This window comes from Malus sylvestris, chromosome 6 (assembly GCF_916048215.2).
Source record: "Malus sylvestris chromosome 6, drMalSylv7.2, whole genome shotgun sequence".
In the NCBI taxonomy this organism is placed as follows: domain Eukaryota; kingdom Viridiplantae; phylum Streptophyta; class Magnoliopsida; order Rosales; family Rosaceae; genus Malus; species Malus sylvestris.
In genome coordinates, this window is record NC_062265.1 from 23,784,833 (window position 1) to 23,796,715 (window position 11,883).

An 11,883-nucleotide genomic window follows, 5' to 3' on the forward strand; every position below is an offset into this window, starting at 1 on the left:
CCTTGATAGAAGCAGGCAACGACGGGGTGAATAGATGTTGGACGATTACTTTGTCAATAACAGTGCATTTCCTGATACGTACTTCAGACGCCGTTTTAGAATGGAACGACATTTGTTCAACAGAACCATGACTGATGTTTGCAACCATGATTCTTACTTTGTGCAAAAGAATGATGCTTGTGGTGTTATGGGTCTCCTGCCTGAGCAAAAAAATCATTGTTGTGTTGCGAATGCTTGCGTATAGAGCATCTGCAGACCAAGTGGATGAGATAACGAGGATGGGGAAATCAACCATTCTTGAGGCCCTGATGAGGTTTTGCGGAGTAGTCGAATCTTTGTACACCGCAGAGTACCTCCGAAAACCTACTCACATGGACTTGCAAAGGCTTCTGAAGAAGGGTGAGATGCGAGGTTTTCCTGGGATGATAGGAAGCATTGATTGTATGCACTGGAAGCGGAAAAACTGTCCAAGTGCATGGCAATGCGCATATGGGGACAGAAAATGAGCAAAATATATCATTTTGGAGGCAGTGGCATCTTTTGATACATGGATATGGCACGCCTTTTTTGGGGTTCCGGGAGCTCAAAATGATCTCAACGTCCTTGCCCAATCCCCAGTGTTCAACGACGTCCTGCAAGGAAAGGCACCAAAAGTCACGTACGTCGTCAACGGACGTAGGTACAACGGGCCATACTACCTAGCTGACGGCATTTACCCACGGTGGGAAACATTTGTCAAAACAGTGCCACGTCCCCGAAGTGCAAAGGAAAAACACTTTGCAAGCTGTTAAGAGGGGTGCAGGAAGGATGTTGAGCGTTGTTTTGGTATCCTTCAAGCTCGTTGGGCGATCGTCAAGGGTGCTGCCAGAATGTTCGATGTCTTCAAGCTAAGTAGCTCACTTTCCCTCTGTTCAGCTTGAAATACTTGTTGAATAGCTGCAGTTTTTGCCTCATCTCTAACCTTTTCAGCCTCATATTTCGCCAATTCTCACGCCAACGTCAATTCACCTTGATGAGCAAGTTCTTGCATGTACTTTCCATAATCATTCTTGGAAGCACTCCCTTTCCTCTTTGAAGCCTTCTTACCTTGAGACCTAATTGGATAACGGGTCGACCCAGACGCTTGTTCAGGAATGGGCATTTCAGGCACTTCTTCTCCATCTTCTTCATCAACATGGGAGCCATGATCGAGTGTAGAGTGTGGAGGGGTGCTGTGTAGAGGGGTGCTGTTCATGCATACTTCTGGACCAACAGGCACAACTTTGAATTTAGACAATCTTTAACAATATTCCAACATTCCCACCAATTGAATGATACAACTTTGAATAATAATGAAATTATTAGGTAACAAATAAATAATACAAACAAATAATAATAATGAAATTATTAGGTCACAAATAAATAATACAAACAAATAATAATAATGAAATTATTAGGTAACAAATAAATAATACAAACAAATAATAATAATGAAATTAGGTCACAAATAAATAATACAAACAAATAATACTAATGAAATTATTAGGTAACAAATAAATAATACAAACAAATAATAATAATGAAATTTGGTCACAAATAAATAATACAAACAAATAATACTAATGAAATTAGGTCACAAATAAATAATACAAACAAATAATACTAATGAAATTATTAGGTAACAAATAAATAATACAAACAAATAATAATAATGAAATTAGGTCACAAATAAATAATACAAACAAATAATACTAATGAAATTATTAGGTAACAAATAAATAATACAAACAAATAATAATAATGAAATTAGGTCACAAATAAATAATACAAACAAATCATTATAATCAAATTAGGTAACAAATAAATAATACAAACAAATAATTATAATCAAATTAGGTAACATAATAATAATACAAACAAATAATTATAATATATTCTTACCTCATCCGCATAATTTGCCCCACTTCGAACATTACTACTAGCTTGTGTCAAGGCATCTCTCCATGTACTAAAGGAATGGCAAAGTATTTTCCAACGACTGGACATCGATTCTTTGGTTCTTTTCCCATCTATTTGCTCAAGAAATTTGGTATGAATTAAACTCCACATTTCTCGCAACTGCATCTCATTACCCGTAAGGGAATTATGAGTAACTTCAACCCAGCTAGTGCACAACACAACATCTTCAAGAAGCGACCAATTCGTACCTGCATCAGTAGTCATTTTGTGGAAAAAAAAATTGGATTGAAACTTTGAGAGAAAGATAGGAATTTGATTGAAAGTAGTTGAGAAAATATGAAATTGTGGTGTAAGGTAGATGGAGAAGAAGTGGTTTTTATAGAAAAGTAAAAACAATTTTTTACAAAAAAATTTCAGATTTTTTACAATTTTTTCGGATTTTTTACAATGTTTTTTAAATTTTTATTCAAATAATTAATCTCTGCCGTTGGATTTTAAAATTTTTGAATTCCAACACTCCAGATTGTGCCACGTGTCACAACGGTAACTTTTCTTAATTTTAAAACTATTTTTTTAATTTATAAAGCATATTAATATCAACCGTTGATCTCAGATCAAACGGTTGATATAAAATCAGCTTTTTTTTTATTACCGTTGCAAATCGGACGACTCGTATTAAAGAGTCGTTGGGATCGAACGGACCGTGGGAAGCCACATGGCTTCCCAACGGTCACTGGGTTTTCTACCCCGTGCGGGCCTGTGCCCTGAAATCTGGTCGGGCGACGCGTCCCCACTCGCGAGTGAGGGGCACGCGCCTAACACAAAAAAAATAAAAAAAAAGGCTGGACCCAGGCCTTGCGTCAACCTGACGTCACAGGCCTCGGGCACCAGGCCTGTCAATTTTCCACGGGCCTGCAACTCGGGCTCCCACCCTCACTTGGGCCCTCCAACGCTGGACCTCTTCCCACTGGCCCTCGGGCCCTTTCCTAAAGCCTGTCCCCCGAGCAACCATCATGGGTGGAGTTGCTCTAACACTTGGGTACACTCCCCCACATTTAACGTATTTGTGGAAAGAACTCCAATCTTTCTATATACCTTAAAATATTACTAATCATAAGAGATAATTTATGAAGTTTAGTGCATTAGTCACTATGCATTACAAAGCAAATTACTTTTTCTTTCTTCTTAAGTTGATATGTAATCTCAAGATAGCTAAGGCATTCCCCCATAATTGGCAAAACTCACCTTGTGTCTGCCATTAGTTTCTTCCATTTGCGGGAGTACTTCTTTTACCTTCACGTATATTTGCAAAGCATAATAGGGACCAAATTTCTAAACTAAATTTTATAAACTAAATCATGTGAATGTTAACGATTAAATTATTACTTAAATATTAATTAGCTTGTTTATTTCATATTGACGACAATTTGATTTATCATCCATCGTGTAGCCAAGTTGAATCCGAACTTGATAACAAGCCCAACCTAGTTTTTGGAAGTGTGGATAACGATTTAGATTTGAGTTCCGACCCGGCAACCCGCACCCTTGAAACAATTGACCTTTATACGCAGCTTTTGTTCATCCCCGAGTTGTCAAACAAATCGCTGGTGGAAGATTCTCGCTCCTTTTTTCATTCGTCGTCTCCGGAGGAACTGGTAATACAGAAGAGAGAGAGAGAGAGAGAGAGAGATGGGTGGAGCCCAGGCGATGAAGAGGATACCTCGCATCAAGTTTCCTCAGAGACACCCCAAACCTTCTGGTCCGTCTCTCTTTTCCTTTTCTCAAACCATTGTTTCGATCTTAATCTTTCTTAACTTTAATTATTTATGCATGTTCGTATTTGTTTGAATTTAAGCTGTATTTATGCTCTAATTTAATGGGTTTCTCTTGAATTTCCCAAATTTGTGTGCGTTTCTTGTAAATTTAGAAATCTATCGTTCTCTGTATTTAAATTGAAGCATAGATTGGATTTCTGATGTCATAAAAAGGCGTAATTTTGTAAACTACTGTGTGATTTCAATTGGATGGTTTGTTAAGATTGGCTGGCTCGATTTTTCGATTGAATTTTCTGCTTGTTTGAGCTTGAGTTCATGAAACAGTTCAGCTTGGCTGCATCGGGCAAATGCTGAATTAAGGGTTAGGGTTAGGGTAGTGCTAAAATCCCATTAGGAAGTTATTTCATTTAGATTATGATTATGACACTGACATTGACGATGCCACTTGGGGAGTTTATGAATACACGTTTTGAATTTCTGCTGGTTCTAGAATGTTTAAGGTCTTGAATTATACTTTCTGAGGTTGGGGGTGGTGGTGGTGGTAATGCAGCATCCAACATCCAATTTGTTCGTAGTAGCTTGATCTTTAGTCTGTTAGGCAGTTTCTTGCTGATGCGTCGATAAATAGGTGAAACAAGGGGGAAATCCCTAGTGTTAGAGAGATAACATGCAGTCATTTGTTGAAAAATATCAGAAGTTCATTCACTGTTTGCCCTCATGCTGGTAGTCACGTAATCTTTTTTGTTGGGTCATAATTTGTTTCCGTTTTAACACTTTTTGTTTCTGTTTAACACTTGTAATTGTTTGCTTGCAGGTACTGAGCCTCAGACTCAAGGTTTGGCTGGTGATTCTTCTCACACTTTCTTCTCAGGTTCAAGGGCGTCAACCACCTTGGGAGGAAAAGCTTCTGAACAACCCGAACGAACACCGTTGTCCAAAGAGGAGATTGAGGCCATTATGGTATGTGGAACTTGTGCTTTTGCTGTGAAAATTTCTACACTATTGATTTGATATATCAACTATCCCTGCAATGAATTCTTCAGCCTTAAGTGCTCCCTTTGTCACGTGATTTGTAATCATTATTCTTTACTAATCATAGAAAAAAAATCAGCTTGGTGAAAAACAATAATGATTACCTATTGACTGGCTACCAATGTGGCGTATATTTATTCGAATGAATTGGTGCAAGTGGTGGGAGTCACCCTTTTTCCCAATTCATGCAAATAAATTTATGTCGAGCCAGTAGTGAGGAGGAAATTCCTCCTCACCGTTTAATAGGTGAGTTCTGTTCGCCTGAAAGCCTACACAATGGATGGTGATTCATTTGATGTGTGAGTCATAAGGCAATGAAACCGGAATTCTGACTAGATATTGCTCACAAAATAGTGCGGTAGGCTATATTCATGTAAACCATTTAGAAGTTAAAAATTTCATGCAGAGAAGTTATAAGTTAATCTGCATCTGAGTTTGTGGACCAGTTTTGGATGATATTTGGGCTTTCCACATGTATGATGGCTGAAAATAAACATTGTCAGGGGGAGTAAATAAGTATAATTTCTTGTTCTCACGTTAAGTAGCTAGAGTATTCGTTGCTTGATGTTCACGTTTTGTTATGAGGTATCGAATGTCTGAACTAAACATCTGATCTTGATCAGTTTGGGGTGGGTACTAGTCCATTTTGAACCACTAACGTCAAGATTTTTATAAGGTTTATGATGAAGCATGAAATTAATTTTATTGTCTCTCTTTCCTTTAGGCTTGCAATTCATTACTTATATGTTGTAACCATCTTTTGGCAGTTGGGTGGCATCATCTGAACTTGTGTGGAGCTTCAAGAACATAGGACTATGTGTTGGATGTTATTTTGACAATTTTTAAGCACCTGGAAGTATCCAGAGTTTGACGTCTTTATATTGTTTGAAGAACAACCTATTTGCTGAAGTCAATGGTAATAGACAACACATTGAACAATAAACATGTGTTATAAGATGTGTTTTCCCTGGTTCATGCAATTGTCAATGAAAGTAATTGCCATTTAAGCTACGAATTTCAGTACTGCACATTTCGAATTTAAATACATATGCATGCGTTAGAGAAACTAAGAGAATGGCCCCATTCAGGAATCCGTCTGGAGAAAAGGTTCGAGGACGCAGGATTTGGGATTTTTCCCTGGAGGGCCCTTGTCTCTGCGCATGAGCTCTCCCAGTCGGAAAGTAATCAGCCTGTCCCAATTCCCGCCCTCAAAGAGAACCCCAGCTTTCCCATCGGTGATTCGCTGAACAATGCCACAGTACATGTAGTAAGGACTATTTGGGTTGTTGACAATGGCAATCATACCAGGTAGTAACAATGGCAGTTCAGGTGCTTTCGGCTTCTTTGTGCTCACAAGTGCAGCTGTTGATCCGGAAAGTGCAATCGACGACTTCTTGGGAGGTGGGTTTTTCTCAATGAACTTTCGCAACCCCTTTTCACCACCAGGAAATCCACCGGTAAGTCCCATCAGCTCCTTATCAAAACCATCTTCTTCAACACTTTTGATCGCAGCTGTTGCAGAACTATCTGGTTTTTCTTCCTCTGTTTTGGCGGCAACTGCTGCTGATACTTGTTCTTCTTCGACATTTTTCTGTTCTTCGACATTTCTCGTAAGCTCTTGCAGTAGACCTGCTTCACCATTGCAGAGCCCCCTGCCTCCCAAGATTTCGGATAGGTTAAATTTGGCAAAGGGTCTCAGGGAGTGCGTCGATGGCTGCTTGTGAACTGCGAAAGACGATTTATGAGCTCGATTCGAGAGATCATTTCTTCCAAGAAAATTGGATTTGAGAAGAGGGCCTTGAAAGCTTGGAAGAGTGATGCTAGAAGCCATTGTTTTACAGCTTCAATCAACTGAGAGAGAGAGAGAGAGAGAGAGAGAGAGAGAGGAGAGAGGGGTAAAGAAACGTATGTACGTTTATAATTTGTGGCCACAAAGTGACCCCTGTTGGCTTATTTTGCTGCGATCCTATCTTTCCCAACCATATTGATGTTGATTTTCATCTGCGATAAAAACCCACACGTGCCGTGCCAAACTTATTCATACATTGGAAATTTGGAAGGGTATTAAATGTTTAATGTGCACACATTTTCACTCACAATAACATTACGATTTAAAAGTATTCTTCTCATTATGTAAATAGAACTGTATGAGATCTTAGGTTTGACTCTTGTGGATGATATTTTTCTCGTTACGTGAATAGTCCTATGTTAAGAGAAGATTTATAAGTCTGATAGAAGGGGTAACGCTCATATCGCTGTGAGACTGTGAGGTCGATTAGGATGAAATGCAGGGGCGCCATACATTTTTTTAGAGGTGTCATAAGGATAATGCCAGTAATATGATTATATTCAACTGGTAATAGGAAAGTTTCCTCATGCAGAGGCTAGTAAGGTACGGTCATAACACTTGGGCTTGGACTTCGTAGATATTATCCAATAAAATTCAAACCCAAAAAAATATGTGGTCCAAAGAACCAAGGCTAACCTGATTGGATAATAATGGAGTTGAACCAAGTGAGGAGAGTATGACTTGGGAGAAGAGATCCGGAGTTGAACCTTAGTATATCCACTAAGGTCATCGAATCAAGTTATTCGGATCTTTGAAATTTCATCGAATGGTCAAAAATTATTATAGTTTTTAAAGGGTTAAAACAAGTGAGTCGTTGAATGAAATTTCAAAAGCTTGGTTCACTTGATCTAGTGATCTTAGTGGAAAAGAACCGGAGAAGATCTCTTCTCATGACTTGAAGGATAAATTTAGTATATTACCTATGGCTTCATCATCATCTTGGTGATGTTTCGTCATCATTTTGGTGATGTTACGTTACCAAATTGGTGATAGCCAGCGCTTCTTCGTAGTTGATGCAGTGGAAGAAGTTAGTGCGAAGAGGTCGTGTAAAGTGTATAGATGCTCTGCAGTGGTGGAGTCCAATGTGCCATCCAATCTCGATGGTTGTGAGTGAGGCCTCCAAATGATTTCATTATTTCTTGTTTACTAATTAACACATATTAATTTTAAAATAATCAACGTTTTATAATTGATATTTCAGCAACATAACCGGCTCGCATGGAAATGCATTTAAAACGATTAAAAGCGTATTTTATGAAAATATTTTTAGAACATATTCTTAGTAAACATGCAAGTGAATCCTAAAAGCACTTCAAATATTTTTGAAACTCGAAAACATTTCCTTTATGAACACTTTTAATCATTTTAAAAATATTTCCAAACGAGTCTAACATCATACTGAGCAGTTCAAGCACAAGCGAATACAATAAATAATGGATCTCATGGAAGAAAAAAAAATAACAAATGCTTGGGATTTGATTATCGAATATACAAGAAAATATCCAACAACCGCTTGGTGGATAATCACAACTGAGACATTATAATTACAAAGTTTGGGGCATAATCATCATTAAGGTTGTGTTTATCTAACCAATTAGCAATTCAAGGGAAAAAATAAATAAATATAAAAAACAATATAAGCACGCAAAATTCCCTCATACGTAACCAAGTGGAAAATGGTCTCGACGGGGGTAAAAGAGTCATATCACATCTAAAGCTGAACTACTTATACCAAATAGTCAACATCGAATGGCGTCAAACGTTTTCCCATGAACACAAGGACCCTCCTTCCCCACTCCCATCAGCTACCTTGTGTTCCTGTAACTCTCTCTTTCCTTGTACGGGCACGGTTCCATCTCTCTCCCCATCTCTTTTAGTTTATTTAATAACTTAATTTAATCCTTTATCTCTGTCCAAAGTATTTCTTTGTTTTTATGCTGCAATTTGCTTGGTGGTGTGCTGTATGAAATTCATGTAAGTTTTAATCTTGTGTATTTTTGAGGAATTTTGATTAGATTTATTTGGATTATGAAGCTTCTTTTAATTAGAATTAATGTATGCAAATTAGCAGATTCGGGGTTGTTTGTGTTCTTCTGCCCTTTAAATCATGTATGTTTTGCTGCTTGTTCTTTTCCCCAATGTTTTGATGTCTCAGCTTTTGGTGGATCTCATGTAATTTAGTTTGAGCGATGAGAACAGCTTTTTGGGTGATTGTATTAGAAGTGCAAGAGCATAGCTGTTTCCTGTTGGTAAGGTTGATGCCGGATCAGAAGGCGAAGGAAAGATTTGTTTTTTGATTCCAAGTAGGTGTTAAATTTTTATGAGGCGTTGTTGATTCGGGCTGAGTTGTATCCCAATACTAAATTACTTATAGATCAGCAACATAACTTATTTCTAGCCTCTATGATCGAAAACTAGGATTCCCATTTCACAGCATAGTTAATTACATGAGATCCACAACCATATTTCTCTGCAATTGGTCTTCATAGAACCTATGTACGTATATGATGATGTGGTTGGATGAATAAGTTGTTGTATGATAATTTACAGTTTGTTATTCTATACGTATTGATTATCGATTCTCATTGTTATTCTATACGTATTGATTATCGATTCTCATTAACATGGTATGAACGTAGGTTTGCACTCGCTTCTACAAGTGTAATTAAGCTTCATGGATGATCGTCTTGGAAATATAAAGATCATAGGAGATCATTTTAAAGCATCCGAACCCAATATCGACTCTTCTCAGGACATAGCTTCATCTATCTCGCGAGCAAGAACTGATAATTATCCAAGGTATTTCTTTTTCTTTGGAGAAAATAAAAGAACAAAAGAAAAAATCAAGGAGTTTTGTCATTCAAATTAAAAGATTGTATGATTTTAATTCACTTTACTTAATCTGGTATAGCATAGGTCTCGCTTGTGGAGTAGGAGAAAATTAAGAAGTGCAGCATACATGTTGAAATTGAACTTCTTTAGTCTCCGCGGACTGCCATGGGGGTCTAGCACAGATGGCGAAGAAAAGGTTGATTCAGTATCTCTTTCAGTTCCTCAATTGAGTCTTCTGAAATTTCCACGTTCCTAACCGCTAGAATTGTTCAGGTTGAGCTAACTGCTGTAGAACTAGAATCACTTCGATCGGAGCTTGCTGATTTAGAACAGAAGGAAGCGCACTTGAAAGCTCAGTAAGGGAACTTGATACTTTAAACATTAAAATGTGATTTGCGTCTTTGCACGCTACATGATAGTGCCACTTATAATGCTTTTGAACTTTTTTCAGTTTTTAACTGAGGTCTTGTACTACTTTGTGGTATTGGACCAGAATTTGTTTCCCTTTTAGGATAGGCTTTGAACTGAAATTCTGTCCTCGTCATATCAATCATGAACTGCTTATGTTTTATGCAGATTGGAACACGTTGATGAAGTTTTGCGATCTGCTCGTCTCGCTGGCTATTTGTACATCCGAACTGTAATGATGACCCCAAGTCAATTTTTTTACTTTGAGCATGTATTTAGTGCATATTGCATAATGCCAATTACGGTTTGCTTACACTTTCTCTTTTCGATTTGATAGAGGTGGAAACCACTACCAGGAGAACCTCCCCCTCTTGATGATACTGACATTGATGACTGGCTTCCTCGCTTTGTTGTCTTGCAAGGGCCGTGCATTTTCTTCTTCTTGTTTTCCACAGGTAAATATTCAATGAATCATTATCCCCTGACGTCCTAGCGCCATTCTCCCCATACGGACTTGAACATATTCTGACCGATGGGCTCTTTCTTGTTCCAGATTTGAGTCCTCAAGACTCCACCCTATTAGCTGATATTGTTGAAATAGGCCCCTTGCCAAGCATTACACGAGACGATGAAGGAACTCGACATGCATTTTGTATATTAACTCGTCAAGGACTGCGATTCGAGTGCTCAAGCGCTTCTAAGGAACAGGTAAGCGAGCTATTTTTGTTTTGTGGTGTAGTGTTCTTAAAGCTATGCCTGCATTCTATGTTGATTTCTTGCTTTCGTTTCTTAGATCCAAATTGTCTCATTCCGTATAATCAATCATACGATTAACTTCCCTCTGTTTTTTCAGGTGGACTCGTGGATGTCAGCATTACGAACGGACTGCAAATTCGAGGGTTCAGATGCCGCCACAGATCCAAACAACTTGTGAAAAACAAAGTTAGACAGCTCAGGAGCAGTAAGTTGTAGATATGTAGAAATTTAAAACCTATACTTACATTAGTTAATACTATACTTACATTAGTTAATCCGACTGTGACGTCATAAAATTCATTCATATTTTGTGTACATAAGAATTAATAATAGAATCTAATTGAAGCAGCAATGTCTAAATTCTTCTTCCTCAAGTCTTTCTGATTATCATTACATGTTTCCTTTTCATTTACTTCGTTTGAAGACATATCAGCTCAAAAATGTGTTTGATAAACAATTAAAAACAGCTTATTTTCACAGTTTTGAGTCAAAAAAAAAAACTGATGAGCTTATTCTCACAGCACAGCAGAAGAAGTTTTTTTTTTTTTAAGCACAGCAATACCAAACTAACCCTAAGTCGAGTGGTCATCCCTAATTTGAGAATAAATAGCAGAAGGCATTCGCCCTAATTGAATAAAAGCTATATCTATGGAATATACTCTAATGATGCAAAAACAGTATAAACACAATTCACTTCACCACCTAAACAATAATTAAGTAGAAAATGGCTCAATGCAAAGCGACACGCTAAATTTTCAACCTTTGGAATGAAGAAAGATTTGAGGTTGCGTCCGCCAGAGATTGACTGCAACGACAAGGCAGAGCTCTCTTGGGTTGGTTGGCCTCATCATTCATGCTGGAGCCTTTTTACCCTCAACTTCAGTGTGTTGACCTAACCGATTGTTCCTAGTTGTATTTTAAAGGGCCCCTTGATAACCACTAATCAAACTTTAATTAAATTAGCAGTTCATTATGAATATGTTACTCGGTATCTATATCTTTGAATTGATACATTTTGATGACTAAATGATCTTCGATTTGAATGATTTTTTTTATATAGATGATCTTGAAAAAAATATTAAAAAGTTTTATATTTTATTTTTTATTTTTTTTGTCAAACGATAAATTTTGTTAGATTAGATGTTAGATTAGTCACCGACGGGGTTTGAACTCACGCTGTCATGCAAGGGCTCACACATTTCCACCACTGTGGTAAAGGGCCACTTGCAAAGTTTTATTGTTCGATTAGAAAATTCTACAATGAAGATACATTATTAGAAAGTAGATAAATGA

The 11,883-nt window shown here is 37.5% G+C and overlaps 3 protein-coding genes across 7 annotated transcripts in view; 2 read left to right on the plus strand and 1 right to left on the minus strand.

Annotated features, from left to right (window-relative positions):
• The window catches only part of LOC126625318 (uncharacterized), a 47,502-nt gene extending 41,746 nt beyond the window's left edge, over positions 1-5,756 (plus strand). Inside the window, exons 2-4 of one of the 2 annotated variants that reach the window (XM_050294408.1) lie at positions 3,628-3,697; positions 4,528-4,673; positions 5,513-5,756. In XM_050294408.1, the coding sequence (XP_050150365.1) occupies positions 3,628-3,697; positions 4,528-4,673; positions 5,513-5,530 (234 nt within the window). In that variant the 3' untranslated portion in view covers positions 5,531-5,756. Of the gene's footprint in view, positions 1-3,419; positions 3,698-4,527; positions 4,674-5,512 lie in introns of those variants that run through there. The other variant, XM_050294407.1, reaches the window with a different exon arrangement.
• Positions 5,726-6,686, minus strand: LOC126625313 (NAD(P)H-quinone oxidoreductase subunit S, chloroplastic). Its single transcript, XM_050294399.1, has one exon. The coding sequence runs from the start codon at positions 6,574-6,576 to the stop codon at positions 5,830-5,832; it is 747 nt and encodes a 248-aa protein (XP_050150356.1). The 5' UTR covers positions 6,577-6,686; the 3' UTR covers positions 5,726-5,829.
• Positions 6,687-8,335: 1,649 nt separating this feature from the next.
• On the plus strand, positions 8,336-10,964 carry LOC126625315 (uncharacterized). Of its 4 annotated transcripts, none has more exons than XM_050294401.1 (8): positions 8,336-8,432; positions 9,234-9,393; positions 9,511-9,622; positions 9,700-9,782; positions 10,003-10,066; positions 10,172-10,289; positions 10,388-10,542; positions 10,688-10,964. In XM_050294401.1, exons 2-8 carry the CDS (start codon positions 9,269-9,271, stop codon positions 10,766-10,768), a joined length of 738 nt encoding a protein of 245 aa, XP_050150358.1. In that variant the 5' UTR covers positions 8,336-8,432; positions 9,234-9,268; the 3' UTR covers positions 10,769-10,964. The 4 variants fall into 4 exon arrangements, with proteins under 4 accessions (XP_050150358.1, XP_050150357.1, XP_050150359.1 ...); XM_050294400.1 differs by having other exon boundaries at positions 8,354-8,568; XM_050294402.1 differs by lacking the exon at positions 8,336-8,432 and adding an exon at positions 8,587-8,897.
• Positions 10,965-11,883: the final 919 nt, after the last annotated feature.

Excerpts from the sequence above, each read along its gene's own strand:
- LOC126625313 (XM_050294399.1), bottom strand. The coding sequence starts at position 6,576 with ATGGCTTCTAGCATCACTCTTCCAAGCTTTCAAGGCCCTCTTCTCAAA.
- LOC126625315 (XM_050294401.1), top strand. The coding sequence starts at position 9,269 with ATGGATGATCGTCTTGGAAATATAAAGATCATAGGAGATCATTTTAAA. Across the intron at positions 10,067-10,171 it reads GCTATTTGTACATCCGAACT|AGGTGGAAACCACTACCAGG; the intron begins GTAATGATGACC and ends TCGATTTGATAG. Across the intron at positions 10,543-10,687 it reads CAAGCGCTTCTAAGGAACAG|GTGGACTCGTGGATGTCAGC; the intron begins GTAAGCGAGCTA and ends CTGTTTTTTCAG.